The following is a 20,554-nucleotide window of genomic DNA, read 5'->3' on the forward strand; positions in this document are numbered from 1 at the left end:
TCAAAGTCTATTCTTCTGCACAGTGTAAATTAACTATTAGTTTGGGAGTAGTGAGTGGCAATATTATTGCTGCCATGGTGTTGAAGGTATTCAATAATGTTTGCATTTAGCTTTGGGTTTAAGCCAAAATCAGCGATCAGCCTGATGGCATTCCTTTAAAGTTCCCATCACTAAAGATTGTATTTTATTAAAGAAGGCTGACTCTGTGTTGGAGGGGACCAATTAAGAATTGACCATGACATTGGAATGAACCATAACCATGGCATTTTGCTATTCCAACTATAGGAATGGATTTATGGGAATGAGGAGTAGGAAAGTGGAGCCATAGTTATCCAAACAAGTGGTTCTTCTGAGCCCATTTCACATGCCTCCCATTCCAGAAAAATTAATGTGTTGGCTGATTCACTGAAGTTCATTCAATTTTCTACATCAAATCATTACCCTCAACCTAATGCAGTGCAGAAGCCAGACTGGAATGGTTGATATGATTGGAGTTATCATGCGTACCAATAAAATTCAATGTTCAAGTCAGATGAAGGTGGAGAGATGGGTTTGTCCAGTGGAGGTTCCATTCACTGTTTGAATTCATGAATTTCCAAATCCACTGCAGAAACTAGTGCACCTAAAAGTGGATATGCAGAACTGACACGTGATGAGTATGGTAGGAGCCGATTTACGGCAGTGGGTAAAGGTCACACTGTGTCTGACACAAAGCTTACCCGGAGGAGCCCAGTCTCTCGCTCTATGGGTTGGCAACACCATGTGAAAGCAGCACTCTGCTCCTAGGAGGGCGTTTCTTGTGTTAAACATCAATTCTGCACCACTCTGCCAACTAAGGATTGATGTTAATGGGCTCTGAAGGGATGCCCCAGCCTGTCCTCCTCAGCCAGAAGCATGATGGCTGTAATGAGGGGAAAAATGGCCTGATGAGAGTTGGTCATACTTGTTAATTTTTCTTTTTCTCCTGGACAGTCACAGCTTGGACAAAAGCAAGGTACAAGAGAGTGAAGAAGTAGAGATTGAAAAACATTCCTTTGAGGAGTTATCTGGACATAACAATAACTTATTTCAATACATAGATGGACCATCTTTTTAATTCCTACAGTAGAAACAAGAGACATGTGCTGTGTCCATAGAACTCATAAACCCTGGGAATTATCATGCATGGTTTCTGTAATATCTCTTCCCATTAGGACAAACATCATGCAAATGTTTGGAACCTAACCCTGCTAAAGTTTTAAAATGAGTATTCTGCAGTGACTAAGAGCTAAACAATAAGGGATTAGTCAGATCATTGTGATGAGGCAGTAAGACATTTATGCAATTCTGCCTCTAGAAGTAATATCTGTCATTCTTGAATTCTGACCTCTTCTTTAAAATGGGTGTCTGTCTATCTGTCTCTCTTCTGTGAAAAACTATAGACCAATAAAGGCAATCCTTACATATAAGGAAGTTCACATACAAGATTGGGAACAATAGTGAGCTTCCTCTCGACCAGCATTGGTCTTTGTCACCATAATTACTTTTGTCCTTGGATTCAGGTTGGGGACACAAGGACAGCCAATGTCCCAGAGGATGGTAAAAAAAAAACAGTAATCAATAAAGAAACAGGCACATAGTCTTAAAGCAAGTTTTTTCTTGCAATGTGAAAAGTTGTACAGTCTCTGAGGCACCTGGAATTCAGACTTGAGTTAATAAGCATTTCACATAAAAAAAAAATCTTTTCCTTTTAAAATTAAAATATTCACAAACCACAGAAAACATTAACTTTCATCTCTTTGAAATAATACTTATGACATGTGCTGACAAATCCCCATCATTTTGTCTTAAGACAGATGCACCATATTCAGCTCTGAGAATTTAATTCTTCTTTTACTTCTGCTGTCTTCCCAAATATGCTAACCTTGGTTACAGATAGCATGTCAAGCTCATCTTACACTGATCAACCTTTTCCTATAATGTGAAAAAATAGATATTGAACATTTTTTTTTGCTTTTTTAAAGGTTATGTTTTTATATAAATCCTACCATTCTGCATATGAATACTTTGAGCAAGTGTCAACCCAGTTTGCAGATGATGAAAAAGGGGAAGAGGATATTTAATGGCACAAATGTATGTGAGTGGACTCTGCTACTTTGCAGGTCAGATTTATTCCTTAATGACAGATTCAATTCCTTTAAATAGATGTTCAAGAATCTTTTTTTCTTAAATTCCTATGCTCTTTGCACCTACACATAGATTGGAATCATTTTGAAAAGATGCCTGGCATCTGTTTGTATTGCAGTAGAACCTAGTATGATCTATTAGTATGTTTACATATTATTGTGTTCCTTAGATCAGAATGTACTGTCAGTTGTTAAGCCCTAAGTATTAATAAAAGAGTGAAATGAATATTTACATGTCTTGAAAAGCAACCACAGGATGCATTTTACTAGATGAGTCTTTCTTTTAAACAGAATCAGAATACCAAGCAGAAAGCTCTTACTCATCAAACTTTCAATTAAAGAATTTTAAGTATGGGATAATGATATTATTTCAACAGCCTTGTTTTGAAGAAAAAGTCTCTAAAATAAGGTTAAAACTGCTCAAAGAATATGTCAAAATCTTCAAATTAAACATGACCAGTGCAGCAGAACATTACATTTATAACATTTTAGGACATTATGATGGAACCAACAAGAGGTTTAATGTGCAAATGCATATTTAAATGAACAGTTCCTGGCAGATTTAAATAGGGTGGCAGGTAGGATAGACTGATAAGCAAATACTTTGGCACAGCTGTCTATATGCTCTCCTTATATCATTTGCATGGCTCTTCCATCTTTTTTGATTAAATTAAGCAGGAATGTTTATTCATTATTATGTAATGAATCACTCTAGTGTCAAAGAAACTCTAAGTCCACTTATTTTTCTTCAGGCCAGGAAAATAATATGATTTTGCAATTCAGAATTTATTGAGATATTTATGTCACAAATATATGGGTATATGTATATTTACACATACACACACACAAGCAGTTGTGCAACATGTAAAGGAAAGTGTTACATACTCAACTATGTATACATAGAGAGGTACAGTAGATAAAGGGACATCCTTAGGATTCAGAAGATTTTAGTTTAATCTTTCTTATATATACTGATTTATGATAATACTGATATTGATTTACAATCTTAGACAAGTCACTTAACTCCTTTCAATCCCCAAGAGGCCTCTCTAAAATTCTAAGTGACACTCCAGTCTCTGATCCATATTGGTAAAAAGAAGGCAAATCTTGAATTCTGTGTGCTGATCAATCACAAGTCCATAGCAAAAGATAACAAACCACACACACACACACACACACACACACACACACACACACACACACACACATTTACATATGTCTATATTTACTTTGTCTTAAAAATATACCATATGTGTACAAATTTCACATTGTATATAAAATATATTATTTATGGATAGCATTTATATAGTTATTTGTAATTTGTAAATATTGGTAAACATTCTATTATTTATTTTAAACTACATTCTGAATAACTCTTAACTTTACTGTGCCTCAGTGAAAGCTCAGAATGCTTTCAGGGGATGGTCCCCACAATGAGAGAGCTAGAAATGAGTTGAGTGCTCATGATTAAGGACTCTTCCATTTCATCTCTTGTTTTTCTTTTTGTTTTTCCAAAAGCTGTGTTGAGATTTGTTACATGATATTTTGTTAGTTTCCAATTCTTTTGCATTGTTTTCTGTAATTCTCATCCTTTACTCTTTACTTCTTTCTCTACCCCACTCCTTATTCCATTAGTCATTTTTGTTGTTTTTGTTTTGGACTGGACCTATGAATTTGTTGATATGGAAAATTTCCAGGAAGAAAATTCATCTTTCAATATAGGTTGTCATTTTTTTCTTCCAACTTGAAATCTTGAAGGGTTGCCTTGGAAGAACTGAAAAAAATTACAGGACTTATTCAAAATCACACAACCAGTATGTGTCAAAGACAGAACTTAAATCCAGGTCTCCTTGATTCCAAAGTTAGTTTTCTATCCACCATGCCAAGCTATTTCTGGCAGGTTCCTTTTTGGAAAAAAAAATCAAGTTTCTACTAATTAAAAATAGAATTTTTGGAATCATTGATTGGTCACTGGACCAATGAGAAAAATCTTTGTGACTCTTAGCAGAGTGACAATTTCTCTAAGCTTTACTTACTTCATTTATATACCGGGATAACAACTGAAACTATTTCACAGAGGTGCTAAGAGGATCAAATGAATAATATGTGAAATGCTTTCAAATCTCAAAGTGATCGTTGTACACATAAGACACACATACATATATAGTACATATATAGGCACAGACATACTATACTATATGTTCTCACACACAATATTATATAACAGTTATATATGTTTCATATATATTTGTGTGTGAATATATGTTTACAATATAAATATATTCATGCACATATGTACATACACGCACATGTAATTATCCTTTAGCTTTTAGTTCTTTTTCCCTAAGTGGAGGAGGTCAGAATCATATTCCACGAAGGATCCAATTTTACCAGGTCTTAAGTTCTATTTTGGCATGAAGTTGGGTATTTCTTCAAGCTGAATTAATGCTTTCACTAGTAGGTTGGCTCTCAGTACAAAGAACCGATAATTTAAGGTACCCTGGTGGCAGAATACATTAATGCAGTTTCCAAAATTAGCTAACTCACTCCAGCTACATTACTTACACACCAAGGGAAACTAGATTTATATGTCCCAGATTTTGCACTGGTCTAAAACTCTTACAAAGCAAACCTAAACACTTATATAAGTATAATTTACAGGCTACTTTCATAAGAAAATTTTCTCTGGTCAAATGGTAGGGTATAGTTATATATTTATATTTATTTGAATTTGTATTCACGATTTTTAAAAATAGATGTGAATGTATAATTTGTTATATATGCATACATTTTTCCTTACATATTTAAAATACACTGAAATGTGATGAAATAATTTGCTACTGCTTTGGAAAAGCCCATTCCAATCATGTTTTGCATTTCTCCTAAAAATGGAAATTTATGCTTGGGGGAATGGAGGTACAGTATACAACTCATCAACTAATATGTCAAAACTCACAAATTTATTCAGAAAATTTTTCAAATGATGAAGAAATCAAGGGTTACATTTCTTACTCCCAATAGACACATTCCATTTGAAGAAAAAAATGATTAGGACTCGACTTTTTTTCAAATATTTCCAAGTCTTCACAGTTTCCACTTAAAATACAATAGGTCTCAGGATTTTGGTTTACTTCTTTTTTTTAATCAAAAAGTTTCTCTGGGAACAAATAGCATCAATCTGATTGCTAACCAAAGATTGCATGCACCTGAAACTTGTCCGCAGAATCATGAGGCAAGCAGGAGCTAGGTACCAAGAGAACAATTACATCCATCTCCATAATTGTGGGGTAAGCAGCATGACACATCCAGTCTTCAAAGCACCGAGGTTTATCAGCAAATGAGATCATTCATTCAAACACTTATAAAGTGCCTAATGTGTACAAGGCACATTACCCTAGATGCCCATATAAAAAGCAGGACCTTACAGCAGAAGTGAAGTGATGAGACCTGTACACATATAAATATCATACAAATTAGAATGTATTACTGTCTGGGAGATCAGCAAAATATGATGAGGTCCCATGAGGAAAAGAGCACACTTTATGAAAAAACTTTCAGGCAGATGGTACATTGCAATTCTTATTTCTTGCCATTTCCTGAGTCTCTGAATTTAGGAGAAATTTCTTATTTGTAACATAGCAAAAACAACTTTCGGTGAACCATTAGAGATTACTTTGTCCAAGTCACTTCCGAATACAAATTGATTATATAAAATACCTAGCAAATAATCGCCCAGACTCAACTTGATCTCCTTTCGGATAGAGAATTCTCTCTATTCCATATTAAAGTGGCTTTAGTCTGGAAGTTTTTCTTTGGTATAATGACATGCAATCTGTTTCTATATACCTTCTAGTTTTGTTCAGAATTCTTCTCCTTGCAATCAAGGAAAAGAGAAGGGTAATTCTTTTTTCACATGATGAACCTTCTAGTACTAGAAGGTAGCTGTTTGATCTTCTTTAAATGTTTTCTTTTCTAGGCTAAATATCTTTAGTTCCATCAATCAGTTCTCCATTCTTTAAAGTTCTGAATTCTTTGAAGAATGAGTATCTTTACTGACACATACTGAGAGCACCTTCAGATTGCCCGTAATGTTTTTAAGCATACAAGAAGATGGATAGATCTTGGATGAGTGGACAAGAACTTTGCAGACCAATTTGGTCTTTGCAGAATTTTCTGGGGAAGGCAGTTTCAGGAAAACCACAGAATCTAGATTCAAATCCCATCTCTGATATTTATTTATATACACAACTTTTGAAAATCCCTTAATTCTCTAGGTCTCAGTATCTTCATCTGTAAAATGGGGTTAGATAAGATAGTCTCTGATGTCTTTTCTAGATGTAAATCTATGACCCTATGAACATTGGAAGGTGCTAAAAATTTCTTTGGGAAGGGTGAACTGGTAATACAGAGAGGTAAAAAGAAGCCGAATTTGGAGATTAGAGCCTAGATTCAAATTCAAGCTTTGCCACTTAACCTCAAAATAAGTGACTTCTTAGTTGTGGCTTAGTTTTCTCATCAGAAGATGAAGATAAAAGAATAGACAATCTCCAAGATCCTTTCCAGTTCTGAAATGGATGATCCTCTAAGTCAGAGACCTCATATGGCCTTTAAAGCCTTGCAGAGCAGACTTGGGTTTGGCTGTAGTCAGAGTGTTAGTAATATTTTCCCACTTTTCTTGACACAGATTCTTCTGAGGTTTCACAAATGCACTGTGAAACCAAAAGTTGTCAGCTGCTAGGGGAGTTCCTTCCTCAGCTTGGATTCTGTCTGCTTTCTCACTAGAGAAGTCCTTATGGGATCAGTTCACTGGGACAGTCAAGGAGATATGGTAATACTGGTGAAGCTGGTGATATCATGATTTCTTGACATTGATCTCACATACGCACGTGGACTAGTCCACAAGCATGTATAAGTCAATGCTGATGCATCAATAACACTGGACATATTCAAACCACAGTGAGGGGTTAAAAATATATTTATATACTACAGAAAGCATTCTTATTATTTTTTATATATATTCAGTTACCAACTGTATGGAGCATGAAAAGTGTGTTAATTCAATTCAATAAACAATTAGAATTTACTACCTTCATAATATTTTACTAGGTATGATTAAAAGAGACAAAAATAGGAACTTGAGGACTGAATAAAAATTCCTTGAGAACAAGGACTTTTTTTGTGTGTCTGTATCCCCATTTCAAATCACCATGATTTCTGATGTACAGTAAACATTGAGTCCAAATATGTGGTTTAAATGGTTGAAGAAGCTTATATGATTCATTAATATAATTCATTGTTTTCCTTTCCTCAGCTCCTTAATATAGATAGTCCTAAGGCTCTTCCCTTGGCTCTCTTCTCTCCCACAGAGGCTAATAGATTTAAAGATGGATGTAAAACCTATCATTTTTACATATGAGAAATTGATGACTGATGAGGTTAAATTACTTGCCTACAGTCACCATGGTAGTAAAGGTCAAAGGTCTTTCATTTTCTTCCAAAATTTCAAGCAAGGAGTAATTGGCTCCCAAGTATAAACTTTTCAATAACTAATTTCTTCTCCAAGATACAAATTCATATTTCATGTCAAACTGTGAATAGTACTTTCTTACTTGGATGTACCACCAGTACCTCAAACTCAATATGTCCGAGTCAAAAGCTTTATCTTCCCCAACTCTCAATTTTTATTTTTCTTTATAATTTCCTATCACAACCATTTTTCCATGTTTAAAAGCTTGGTGTGGTATCAAAAATTTCCTCACTTCTCACAATTGATTAGTTTTTGAAACCAGTGGATTCTATCTCTAAAATATTTCTCACACTTGCTTACCTCTCTGTTTTCACCACAGTCTAAAACAGGCTCTCATTATTGTTTGACTATTATTAAAAAAGGTTTGTTTCCTCTTCACCATTCTTTATCTTTATAATCCTTTCTTCACATTGTTATTAGAAAAATCTTTTTGGTTTGGTGGTTTTGTTTTTGTTTTATTTTTTGCAAGGCCATAAGGGTTAAGTAACTTGCCTAGCATCACACAGCTAATAAGTGTCAAGTTTCTAAGGCTAGATTTGAATTCAAGTCCTTCTGACTCCAATGCCAATGCTCTATTCACTGCACCCCCCTAGATAACCCTGAATAATCTATTTTATATAAGGATCTGATCATAACACTACTCCTTCAAACCCTTTAATCAGCTCCTTTGATCGTTGAATTAAATTCAGTCTACTTTGTTTAGCATTAAAGGACTTCTGTAATATGTCATTGTCCTCTCTTCTCAGCCTTATATCCTATTTCCATCTACAAATCCTATTCTCCAATCAAACTGAACTATTCATTAACCTCTTTAGACATCTATATTATCACAGAATCATAGAATGTTAATATTGGAAACACATTATTGACCATTGAATCCATCCATACTCATTTATTAATCCATAATTCAATATCCCTGACTTCTGCTTGATAGATTCCAATGACAGAATTCACTGCAATCAGACCACCGAATTTATGAATAACTCTACCTGTTACATTATCTTTTATTATCTGTTCTCAATATCAAGCCTAATTTGCTTCTTTCCAACATCCACCCATTCCTCTTACTTCTGCTCTCTGAAGCCAAAAAGAACAAGTGTAATCAATGACCCTTTCCACCTGACATTACTCTTCAAATACTTCTACACTATAATTTATGCCCCCCAACTTTTTTCTTTTTCAAACTAAATATCCCCAGTTCTTCCAAATAATCCTTATATGTTCAGTTGGAGCCTGGTGTTCCTCATATCAAATTATTTGAAATAAACGTTAGTTGAAAAGAATACAATAACTTTATTTGTGATTGTCCTATGCCTAAACTATCTTCGTATTAAAGGACTTACTTGTCCTTTAAATTTCATATAAAATTCTATCTCCCAAAGACTCTTTGCTTTCTTCAGTAATCAATGACCCTTCACAATTTCAGACCTTACACAGACTCAGTTTTTTTGTCTCATCTATGAATTTATACATCCTTTTGTGTTATTTTGTGTTTTATCTACTTAGAGCTCCATGAGGAGAAAAGAAAGAAAGAAAGAAAGAAAGAAAGAAAGAAAGAAAGAAAGAAAGAAAGAAAGAAAGAAAGAAAGAAAGAAAGAAAGAAAGAAAGAAAGAAAGAAAGAAAGAAAGAAAGAAAGAAAGAAAAAGAAAAGAGAAAGGAAGGAAGGAAGAAAAGGGAAAGGAAGGAAGGAAGAAAAGGGAAAGGAAGGAAGGAAGGAAGAGAAAAAAGAAAGAAAAAAGAGGGAGAAAAAAGAAAGAAAGAAAGCATACACAGGTAAGATTTATTGAGAACTCAATCAAATTGGAACTCCTTCAATTTGTTGAACAATCCATGGCACAAATCAATAAAATAGCATTATCTAGATCTTGGGTAAAACCACAGAATATTTTCCTACTCTCTGGCAAGCCAAAAATAATGTTTATTAATTGATGATTGTCATATTCAATAATAACACAAAGCCACCAACTTTTGTAACATTTTCAGATGCCATAGAATCTAAATGTTATTTTATAGGCAATAGATGCATTAAAACTCAACAGATTCAGCTATTAAGGAACTGAAAATCCTCTCCTTTCTCCATAGATCTGACTTACAAAGACATTGGTGGAAGAAACTTTTTGAAAATTTCAAATTCATGAGATCATCCAAGAAGTAGAATGGAAGTCAAGACAATATAGATTCATGCCTTACCTCTGATATATACAAGCTGAAAGAGTATATCACAATCCCTTAATTTCTCAAATTGCCAAAGAGCGCTTTAAGACTATACAATCACAGAAGAGTTGTTGATCTTCGTAGGTGGAAAGAATTTCCATAGCAGGAGTTTTCCACAATAAGATACTCAGAACTGACTCAAAAATCATTTGTATACACTAAATAATTGTTTATTGACTGGCCAATTGCAAGACAATTATATGGATAGACCCTCCTAAGAAACAACAGTCAGCCCTTTCTCCAACAAATTGTCATTTTATGTGAATTACTCAGTAGTACTGACCTATTATCAGACCTAATTTATTTTGGGGATAATTGGGAATCTCACTGAGGTAAATCATATCATTCCATGGTAGATATATTATTTTACAAGCTGTTCATATGGAAAGGAAGGTCCATAAAGGAATTTACAACATTTATGTACATTCAATATAGAAATGACCTTTAAGACTCACGAATAAGTCACTTCCTCCCAAAGGATTACACTTGCAGCATATTACAAATGTGAGTGATTTTTTTTTCCTTAGATGCTGATGAAAGATGTTTGATACATCTTTACAAGATTCTAAGAAAATAACTAAAGCAGAATTAATTTTGACCAAGGGAACAACAACAACAACAACAACAACAACAAAAAGCCAGGTCAACTACTATTGCCAGATGATTAGGGTACCAGCCATGGAGAACACATGGATTTCAATACTACCCAATGAGTGCTGTGACTCTGGTCATATGGGAGATATGAGGAACAAATTCTATAGAAATAATTAAAAATACATTGCAAGCTTAAAAGAACAATACATGTCACCTAATTTTTTGCTGTCTTTACTGTATCTGTAGGACAACAATTTGCTCTTTCCTGAAATTCTAAAGAAACCCTTCCATATTAAAGGAAACTCATTTTTCTAGGTGTCATTCACCTTTCCTTAAGCATATTATCTTTCCTTATCCTTTATTTAAGTAGAAAACATGGTACTGGGAAGCAAGTATATATAATTAAAAATCTTAATACTTTTTCTGAGAATAAATAATTTTATTTACCTCTTCTCGAGGGTTTGAATCTATAAAATTAATGGATTGAACTAAATGAATTCAAGCTCTCTGGCTTGAAATTCTGTGACTAAATATTTTATACCAAGAACCATCATTTCATATGTTGGACAATTAAATTAAAAATATTCAGGAACAATAATGATCCCAACTTCCATACTTACAAAAGAACTCATCACTCTATCATATCTCCGAGATGCAGTATAGCATACTAGAAAGGGCGCTGGATTATTCAAGAAGACCAGTTAAAATCCTGCCTTAGACACTTATTAACTATGTGATCTTGAACAAATCTCTTAAACTTTTTACATGTCAATTTTCTCATCTATACAATGAGGAGGCTTCTAAGATATCTTCCAGAACTCAAATTATGATTATGTCTCCCAATGATGCTCTGTTCCTACAAAACATAACAAATATCAAGATCATTCAAGAATCCAAAGTAATTCAAACTGAATCAAAAAATAAATATAGGAAAGTAAGCAATCACCTTCAAATGACTGATGTTGATGCTTATCTCATCAGTGATATGTTAAAATGCATTTAGGGGATGAGGTGGGCTTTATCAGAGAAGTACATTATTATGTTTTAATTATACTTATTTGTTAGAAGGGAGGGCTACATTGGGAAAGGTAAGTAATTGGGAAGCAACATCAATATAAAACAAGAAATACCAATAAAATTTTTAAATGTATGTTATCATGAATATAACTAGTCTGCAACACTCTATCAATAATAGTCTGCAATGAGGAATGCATAAAATAATATAGTATACATACGATCAGGAAAATGGGGTGGGGGCACTTATATAGTCAGATAAGGGATAAAAATTTGACAATGTGAACACTTCAGAAATATCTTAAAATGATTAAAAAAAACAAAAAAAATTGATTTTTGAAATCCCATCCTTATAGGAGAAATGTATGTAAGACCATGGATAACACTTACACGGGAAAGTAAGATATGGATGGGATGAAAAAGAAAAAAGGTTCACTTGGATGAAATCAAGCCAGAGTACAGATATTTACTTGTACTTGAATCAAGTATTGCTATTCAATAAATGTTGAATGAAAGCATAAAAAGAAGCACAACTTTCCTTTACCAAGAAGAAAATGACTTGGATGTTATTTTTGCTTTTTTGTTTTTCCAAAATGCTTACTAGAGAAGTCATGGACTGCTCATTTCTCCAATGTGCTCAGTTTATGCTTTTAAGGAAGAGTGGGTCAACAACTTTATGGTTTTAGGATGAGAAAGTTCAAGTTTATTGATGAAGGAAAAAAGGCAGGAAGGGAGAAAAGGAGGAGATCGAAAAGATATGAGTGGAAGGCAGAAAGGAGAGGGGAAAGGAGAGGTAGAGGCAGAAGAAAAGAAAGATAAGGTGTTAGAAAGAGACAGAGAAGGAAGAAGGCAGTGAGGGGGAGAGGGAGAAAGACATGGAGAAAGAAAGATAAAAGAGAGACAGAGGAAAAAGAGTGCTTTGGGGCAGAGAGTTAAAAGAGAGAGAAGACAGAGGCACATATACACAAACTTAGTCATTTTTTTCTGGAGAAGACCATGTATTTCTGTAATCTCCCTCCAGCTATATAATTCTGACAAGGTTTAGCCCCAGCAAAATGAAGGACATAGGTCATGACTTTTTCTTTCAGAATGAAATGTTGAGATGAGCAAGAAGCAAAAAATGTTACTATAACATATAAAGGTAGACAAGATAAAATATTCTAACCACAATTAAAGAGAAAAATGGTGAATGGTTTATGTGATTTATAAAAATGTTCTTACTGCAGAAAAGAACAAAAGAAGAAAAAATGCTATAGCCAAAAACCTAGGGAAAAATACTATGTGATTTTCACTGAAGGGGGAAGCATTTTCAACAATTCTTTCAGAAAGTTGGACTGTCCAAAGCATTATCTAGATCTTACTATCATAAATCTAAATCAGAAGATACTACAGAAGCTATCTTATTCACCTATATCATTTTACAAATGAAGAAATTGAGAAAGCCCAAGACAGTTAAGGTCACATAAATTTAAATGTCATATCCTGTATTGAGACACCAGTTCCTCTGCCTCCAAACTCAGGGCTTTCTTTGTCCACTAACCACCTATGAAATCCTGAGCATATTATTTCTTTTTTCTTTACCTCTGTTGCCTCATCTATAATATGTGATTAATACTTACAGCATCTACCTCACATGGTTAACACAGGAGGAAAGTGTTTTATACTCTTAAAGGCCATATAGAACCTCAATTACTATTTCTCAGAGGGCAGCTAGATGGCACAGTGGTTAGAGTCCTGCGTTTGGAATCACAAAGACATCTTCATGAGTTCAAATCCAGTCTCAGACACTTAATTGCTATCTGTTTCTGGGAAAATCACTTAACCCTGTTTGCCTCAGTTTTCTCATCTGTAAAATGAATTGTAGAAGGAGATGGCTAAATCTTTACCCAAAAAAATTCCAAATTCATGAAGAATCAGATATAATTGAAATGACTGAACAAAAAAATAAAATAAAAAATAAAAAATTTTCTTAGAGAAAGACCAAGAATTAGATAAGGGCTTTGTATGGTGGAAATAACAACTTCCTTGCTCTAGACACAATGGTTTTCATAATGTAGATTTTTTGTTGTTGTTGTTGTCATACCACATTATTAATTGTTAGCTCATCTTGAGATTGTAGTCTATGAAAACCTTTAACTTTTCTTTTTTAATAAGAAAAGTCATTGTGTAGAGAGACAAATAGGTGATACAATGGAAAGAACAATGATCTTGGAGTCAGGAAGCCTCAAGTTCAAATCTAAACTCCGTCACTAATTACGTGGCCCTTGACAAGTCACTCAACCTGTGTCTGCCTCAGTTTCCTTAATTATAAAATGGGGAAGATAACATATACCTTCTAGAGTTGCTGTGAGGACCCAATGAGTTTACATTTATTAAATGCTTAGCAAAATGTCTAGCATGTAGTAGACCTTATACAGATACTTATTCCTTCTCCCTCCATTTCTTTCTTTTTTTCTTTTATTTTGCTATGGCTTTACCAACCACCTAGGCAAGAATGTATGATGTACATACATGATGTAGTATAATAGTGGTATGATGTGATATAATATAGTGTGGTGCATTAGGATAAAAAAGAACTATGTGCTAAACATAGAATTTATTTTTTTAAAATCACAGGTTCAAATCCTGCCTCCCATTTATTAGCTGTTATGTTATGCAAATTATTTTATCTTTCTGTGAATCATTTTCATTATCTGTAAAATGGGGACACTAATATCTCTAATATTTAGCTCACAGAGTTGTTATGAGGCTCAAAAAATCCTATTTGCAGATTGTTTTATAAACTTTGCTTTGTACATGTCGGCTATTATTAAAGACAAAGCTGGTACTTGAAGTATTTTTCTTTCAGTCCCTTTGAAGACCAAAAATAAAATATATGCCAAAATCTTTTTGTTTTCTTTTAAGTTATAAATCCCCTTCACTGAACAGTTCATGAAAGGATTTTGCATTCTATGCTCTCCCTCCCCTACCCTGACACTACCAGCCCATAAGGATAAGAAATGATCCAAATTCCATTTTTTGTATGTGTTCACTCTAATCTTACTCTTGCATTCAGTAAACAGATTTAGCTGAATAAATACAGTCTTGTCTCATTCTGTTTGTTTGCTGTATTCTTCTTAGAGGAAAAGATACCCGACATATTTTAGCAGATCTGATCCTGGGTCTCTAGGGTATCTTAGTAATGTGTCAAAATGGCTGTGTTCCTGAATGGTAAAAATTCCCTGCAAATGCAATTCCTCCCCCAAATATCTCTCTGAAATAATTAGTAACTTCAGGCGAGGCGAGAATCTCTAGAAAAACAGACGTTATGCAGAGCAATTAAGAGATCACCTTTAAAAGAGGAACTTCTGACTTATGCTGCCTGTAGCCTCATATGCCAGACCTTCAGCTCCCAATTTGCTCAGCCAGAGCTCAATGTGCAATACATTTTTCTGCTCCTTCTTCACTGAATGTCAAGAAAATTCTCATTAGATTGCTAATGGCAAGGATAATTTCTTAATGCAGGAGAATTATTTGAAAACTTCAAAGACATGTTAAAGTTGAGTGCTGTTGTAAGTTCTCTGAATGAGGAAAAAAGGGATTCTCATAACTGATGCTAAATCAAGGGGCATATGTGGTTACTCGTCTATCTATAAATTATATCAGTGAATATATATATATATATTACAATAAATTAAAATATAGATAAATCTATAAATTTAATAGAGTTGCCAGTTGCAGTGACAATTTGATAAGCATTAGACATTTGCTAGATCACTAAATTATTTTTCCTTCCTTTTTTGATTTATATATGATTTTTTTTATCTTGGTAGGGAAACTTACCAATCAATTCATCAACAAGCATTGATAAGGCATTTACTTTTATCAGATCTCAAGCTAAGTTTCAGGAAATAACAAACAAATATTAAATGGTTTCTGTCCTTGAAAAACTTACAGTGCAAGCAAGGAGGAAAATTTATCAACATATTGAGTAGGCATCTGTGATTTCACTGATATATCAGTCTCTCATCTGAAAACACTACCTTTACTAATGCAGATAACTATCTTCTTTGCAATTTCTAGAATAAAAGTATTGCCTAGAACAGCAAGTGGTTAAGTTAAGGAGCCAAGATTTCACAGCCAATATTTATCAATGGCAGAACTTGAACCCAGATCCTTTCCAGATTTCTATCTACTATGACATACTGTTTCTCATACTAATAGAAATATATTAAAGGTATAACTCCATATCCAGGCCTTTACCTACCCAAGTCATTTTCACCTTTGTAATATGTCTTGAATATGCATATTTCTCTTTTCAGAGACTGTTACCACTCAAGAGCATGACCTCATCACCTCACACCTGGACTATTTCTGCTGGTGATTCTGCATCAAAACTCTTTCCATTCTCACCCATCCTCCATTCAGCCAATAAAGTAGTTTACCTAAAACATAGATCAACTCATGTTATTTCTTCCACCCCCATTAACCAAGAAACTCCTGTGGCTCCCTATTGCCTTCTAAAGCAAATACAAAAATGATCTGTTTGACATTCAGAATCCCTTTTAATCTAGGTTTCTTCTCCCTTTCCAGTCTTCTTATATTTTACTCCCCACCATCTACCCTTCTGTCTAGTCACACTAACCTCCTACCCTCTACAAACAAAACAATACATCTCTTTACTCTGGATTTCTCTCAGGCTGTCCCTAAAACCTGGAATGGTGTCTGTTCTCCACTCTAACTACTGATCTCTCTGGTTTCCTTTAAGTCCCAACTAAAATGCCCATCACCTCTTTATTTCAGCACCTTCTTTCTTTAACTAGTTCTTTTTATCCAGTACATCACTTGCTGTGTGTATATTTACTTGCATGTTATCTACTCTATTTAATTGTAAGCTCCTTGAGGAATTTTCCTCTTTTTATATTCCTAGTACTTAACACAGTGCCTGAAATATTGTAGATACATAATGAATTCTTATTAATTGATTGATAGGTAGAAAGTGTATATAAGGTGATATTGGGGAGAAAGTACTTTTAACAGAGTGATCAAGAAAATTCACATATAGGAAATAATGCTTTAGCTTAGTCTTTAAGAAAACTAGTATTTCTAGTAAAAGATGAATAAGAATGAATGCCTGACATAGAAAAGATACAGTTTAAAAAAGATAGAGACAGGAGATAGATTGCTATATAAGAATAGTAAGAAGAGAAGCTTCCGGAGAAATTAGTGTTACATGTATAAATTAATATATATATACATATATATACATATATATGTATATATATGTATATATATTATTTTAAAAATTAGTGCACATCTAGAAATCAAAGCATCTTGAATAGGCCATGCCTGACAAATCTCATTTCTGTCTTTTGATAGGGTCAATTTATCAGGGCAACATTGTGGATATAATTTACCTAGGAAATGCTTTTAGGTAACTATTTGAAATTCTCATACTATTCTTATGTAAAATAAAAAGAGAGATGAAATAAATAATAGCTCTGACTCAAAGGATAGACACAGTTGCATAATTCTTTGGACATAATTACAGATTACTCTCCAAAATAATTGGATAAGTTCAGTTTTATCAATAGAGCATCAGTGTCCCAATGTTGCCATATCCTCTCCAACATTTGTCATTTTCCCTAATATCATTTCAATGAGTATGAAATCTCAAAGGTGTTTGAATTCACATTTCCCTCATCAATAATGATTTAGAGCATTTTTATATGACGATATATAGCTTGGATTTCCTCCTCCAAAAGTTTCACATCCTTTGGTCATTCTATCCACCTCCCCAGAAAGAACTGATAAATAGATGTATAATATGGTTTTACAAATATATGTATGAGTGTGTGTGGGTGTGTAAAATAGTGGCCTTCTGGAGTGTGGGGTGGGGATGGAGAAAGGGAGATAGTTCAGAACTCAAGATGTAAAATAAAATAAAATAAAATAGTAGTTAAGTACACAAAAAGGTCCTGAGACCAAGACATTTGAGAAACACAGTTCTAAAACACTGGACTGACTCAAGTAAGATGACTGTTAATAAGAATAAATATAAGGTCTTGCACTTGCTTTGAGAAAATTAGATTCACAATTCCAAATGGGAGAATCATTGCTACAATAGTTCTTATGAAAAAGATCTGAAAAGCTTAGTGAACTGCATTCTCAAATTGATGCAATCGTGTTATATGACAGTCAAGAAAAAAGATATAGCATCTCAAAATAAGGAAAGGATAGTGCTACTATCTTCTGTTCTGATCAGTTCACATCTTGAGTGTTATGATTTTTCCTGATGATTCCATTTAGCAAAGTACATTGATAAGCTATAAAATATTGTGATGAGGTTTCATAATTGAATGTGGGAGTCTTGAAATTATGACTTATTATCAGTAAATGTTTGATATGTATATCTATTTTATATTTCTATATATCTGTGGTCATATAAAAATTTCTTGGGCAAAAAGGGGTTGCAAGTGGAAAAATTTAAGAAGCCCTGAAGAACTGGGAATATTTATCCTAGAAAAGAAGAAAAACGAGGGGGTTGGGGGAAACATGAAAACCATACTAAAGTATTTGATAGTTTGCCATATGGAAGAAGATTTAATCTTGTTCTGCTTGGTCCAGATGCGGAATTAGGAGGTCAAGTGAAAAAAAGGCTTAAAGTAAACTCAGAATTCAAGCTATTCAAAGGTAAAATGTCCTGCACTGAGAGTTAGTGGGTTTCTCCATACTTGGAGACTTAGATAAAGGCTGATATATCAGATATGGCTACTAGTTTAGGACCCAGAACAATTTACTCTAGTGTCTGGACTTCTAATGTAAACTGTAGGAATTGAATTAGATGGTCTCCAAAGTGCCTCCCAGCTCTAAATATTATGTTCCCATATTGTTTTATGGAAGGTTTACTGATTGTCTCTTTAACTGAAGCAGTTTGTAACTAAGTGATAGTAGTGACATCTGCTTAAGAAGTAAAATTATACTCAAATTTAAGTCCAATAATTCCTGGACTGTCTGGGGAAAACTGACATGAAAGAAGAAACTAAAAGGGACAGACTATAAAAATAAATACATACTTGTGACAATTTGATAGGAGAGGAGAACCACTGAATTGGGAGGGTAGAAATGGTGCTGTTCTCAGCACCAAGATGCCCTATATTATGGCTTACTCTTCTTTTCTCATCTGCCACATGTAGAGAAATGAACTGGGAGCACTAAAAACTGGGAGGTGGAAAAGGCAAGTTAAGGTCTTCCCTATGATTAGCAAGAGCAAACAGGCCTTTTTAGCACAGCAGGGGTGGAAACAGCAGCGGAAACTGGAGGCGGGAAAGGAGCAGGTGCCATCACTAATGCCCCTAAAATGTTCCTTTTTGTTTTTCCACTGACGCCAGAGACAATGAGCCAGATTAGTTCCATGGAAAGAGCACTAAATTTTGAATTAATAGATCTGAGTTCGAATCTTGACTATCACTACTTGCATGACCTTAGATATGTCACATTTACTAAATGAATAAATAGTCCAATTGTTCATAAAACAAAAAGTATTAGGCTACATGACCTTTGTCATATCTTCCAGCTTACATCTATGACATTTAACCAGAAAAAATATCATAATTTGTTTTCTTTCTCATTTTTTTTCCATCTGATTTTTCTTGTGGAACATGACAATTGTGGAAATATGTATAGAAGAATTGCACATGTTTAATATATATTGGATTACTTACTGTATAGGAGAGGGGAAGGAGGTAAGGGAGGGAAAATTTTGGAACAAAAGGTCTTGCAAGGTAAATGTTGAAAATTATCTATTCATATGTTTTGAAAATAAAAAGCTTTAATAAAATATTTAATAAAAAGGCAGCATAATTCAAATGAAGAAGCATTTATTAAGCTCCAAAGTACAAAGAAAAGAAAAAGCAGTGTCTACTCATAAAGAGTTTCCATTCAACCAAGAGGTTGAATTAGCAGGAAGAAAAAGATATGAATGCTTATAAGTATAAAGTGGATACATATTAACTTAGGTGAGGGAACTTGTTACAGGGCAAGGTTTTGTTTTAGAGATAGCCTTTAATAAAACTTTGGAAATAGATTTCAGAAAGTGAAGATGAAGAAGGAGATCATTTCAGGCACTTGGGGGACAATGTGCCCAGAGTCATGAGACAGATTATCACATATTATGTTGTTGTTCAATGATGTCCAACTCTTCATTGGAGTTTTGTGGCAAAGATACTGGAGTAGTTTGCCATTTCTTTCTCCAGATCATTTTATAGATACAGAAACTGAGGCAGACAGAGTTAAATAAATTACCCCATAGCTAGTTAGAATCTAAGATTAAATTTGAACTCATGAAGATGAGCCTTTCTAATTCCAGACCAGACAGTCTCTCTACTGTGGCATCCAGGGACCAGCTAATAAAACAGTTTTGTAAAAACTATGGAATATATAAGGAGTAATGAGATATGTCTAGAAAGATATATTGGAGTCATATTGTGAGAGCTTTAAATGACAAATTGAGATATGTGTGTTTTTTCCTAGATATAATAAGGAGCTGCTGGAGCTTTCTTGAGTAGGAGAATAACATGGTGAAATCTGTGTTTTAAGAATAACCTTGCTGATGCATGGGAGAAACACAAGCTGTAGAGTGAGAAAAAAATTGGATTTGTATTTAGAAAATGTGGATTTGAATCCCCTATCTGCTATTTATAATTAGTATTACCTTGAAAAATTCATACCTCCTTTTTGGGGTTCAGTTTCTTCATGAAATAAAACATTTGGAGTCAATAATTTCTAAAGTCTCTTCTATTTCTGATGGTCTAGGAACCCATGATATCTAACAGCCTAATGGGAAAAAGGGAAGGTAGATATATGGAGAACTGGGGCAGTTTAGCTAAGGTGGTTTTCAGGCACAACACATGATGCGCTTTCTGTTAATATGTTCTCCAACAACCTGTGCCATCTCTCATGAAATCTACAGTTTAGGAGACTGAGTTGACAAGATGCTGGGATTAAGGCAGAGGTAATAGTTACCCGGAGTAATCTGTAATGTCAAGTTCAGCAGAAGCT

The 20,554-nt window shown here is 34.1% G+C and overlaps 1 protein-coding gene across 5 annotated transcripts in view; it reads right to left on the reverse strand.

The window, feature by feature from the left end:
• Positions 1-20,554, reverse strand: part of DLGAP2 (DLG associated protein 2) — a 1,171,101-nt gene that overhangs the window by 729,815 nt on the left and 420,732 nt on the right. For 2 of the 5 annotated variants that reach the window (XM_074287974.1, XM_074287973.1), the window contains exon 2: positions 720-901. The exons of the other annotated variants lie outside the window; for them this stretch is intronic. In XM_074287974.1, coding sequence (XP_074144075.1) covers positions 720-810 — 91 coding nt within the window. In that variant the 5' untranslated portion in view covers positions 811-901. The remainder of the gene's footprint in view (positions 1-719; positions 902-20,554) is intronic. 5 annotated transcript variants of the gene reach the window in all.

The sequence above is a fragment of the Sminthopsis crassicaudata genome, chromosome 2, assembly GCF_048593235.1.
Source record: "Sminthopsis crassicaudata isolate SCR6 chromosome 2, ASM4859323v1, whole genome shotgun sequence".
Taxonomy (NCBI): domain Eukaryota; kingdom Metazoa; phylum Chordata; class Mammalia; order Dasyuromorphia; family Dasyuridae; genus Sminthopsis; species Sminthopsis crassicaudata.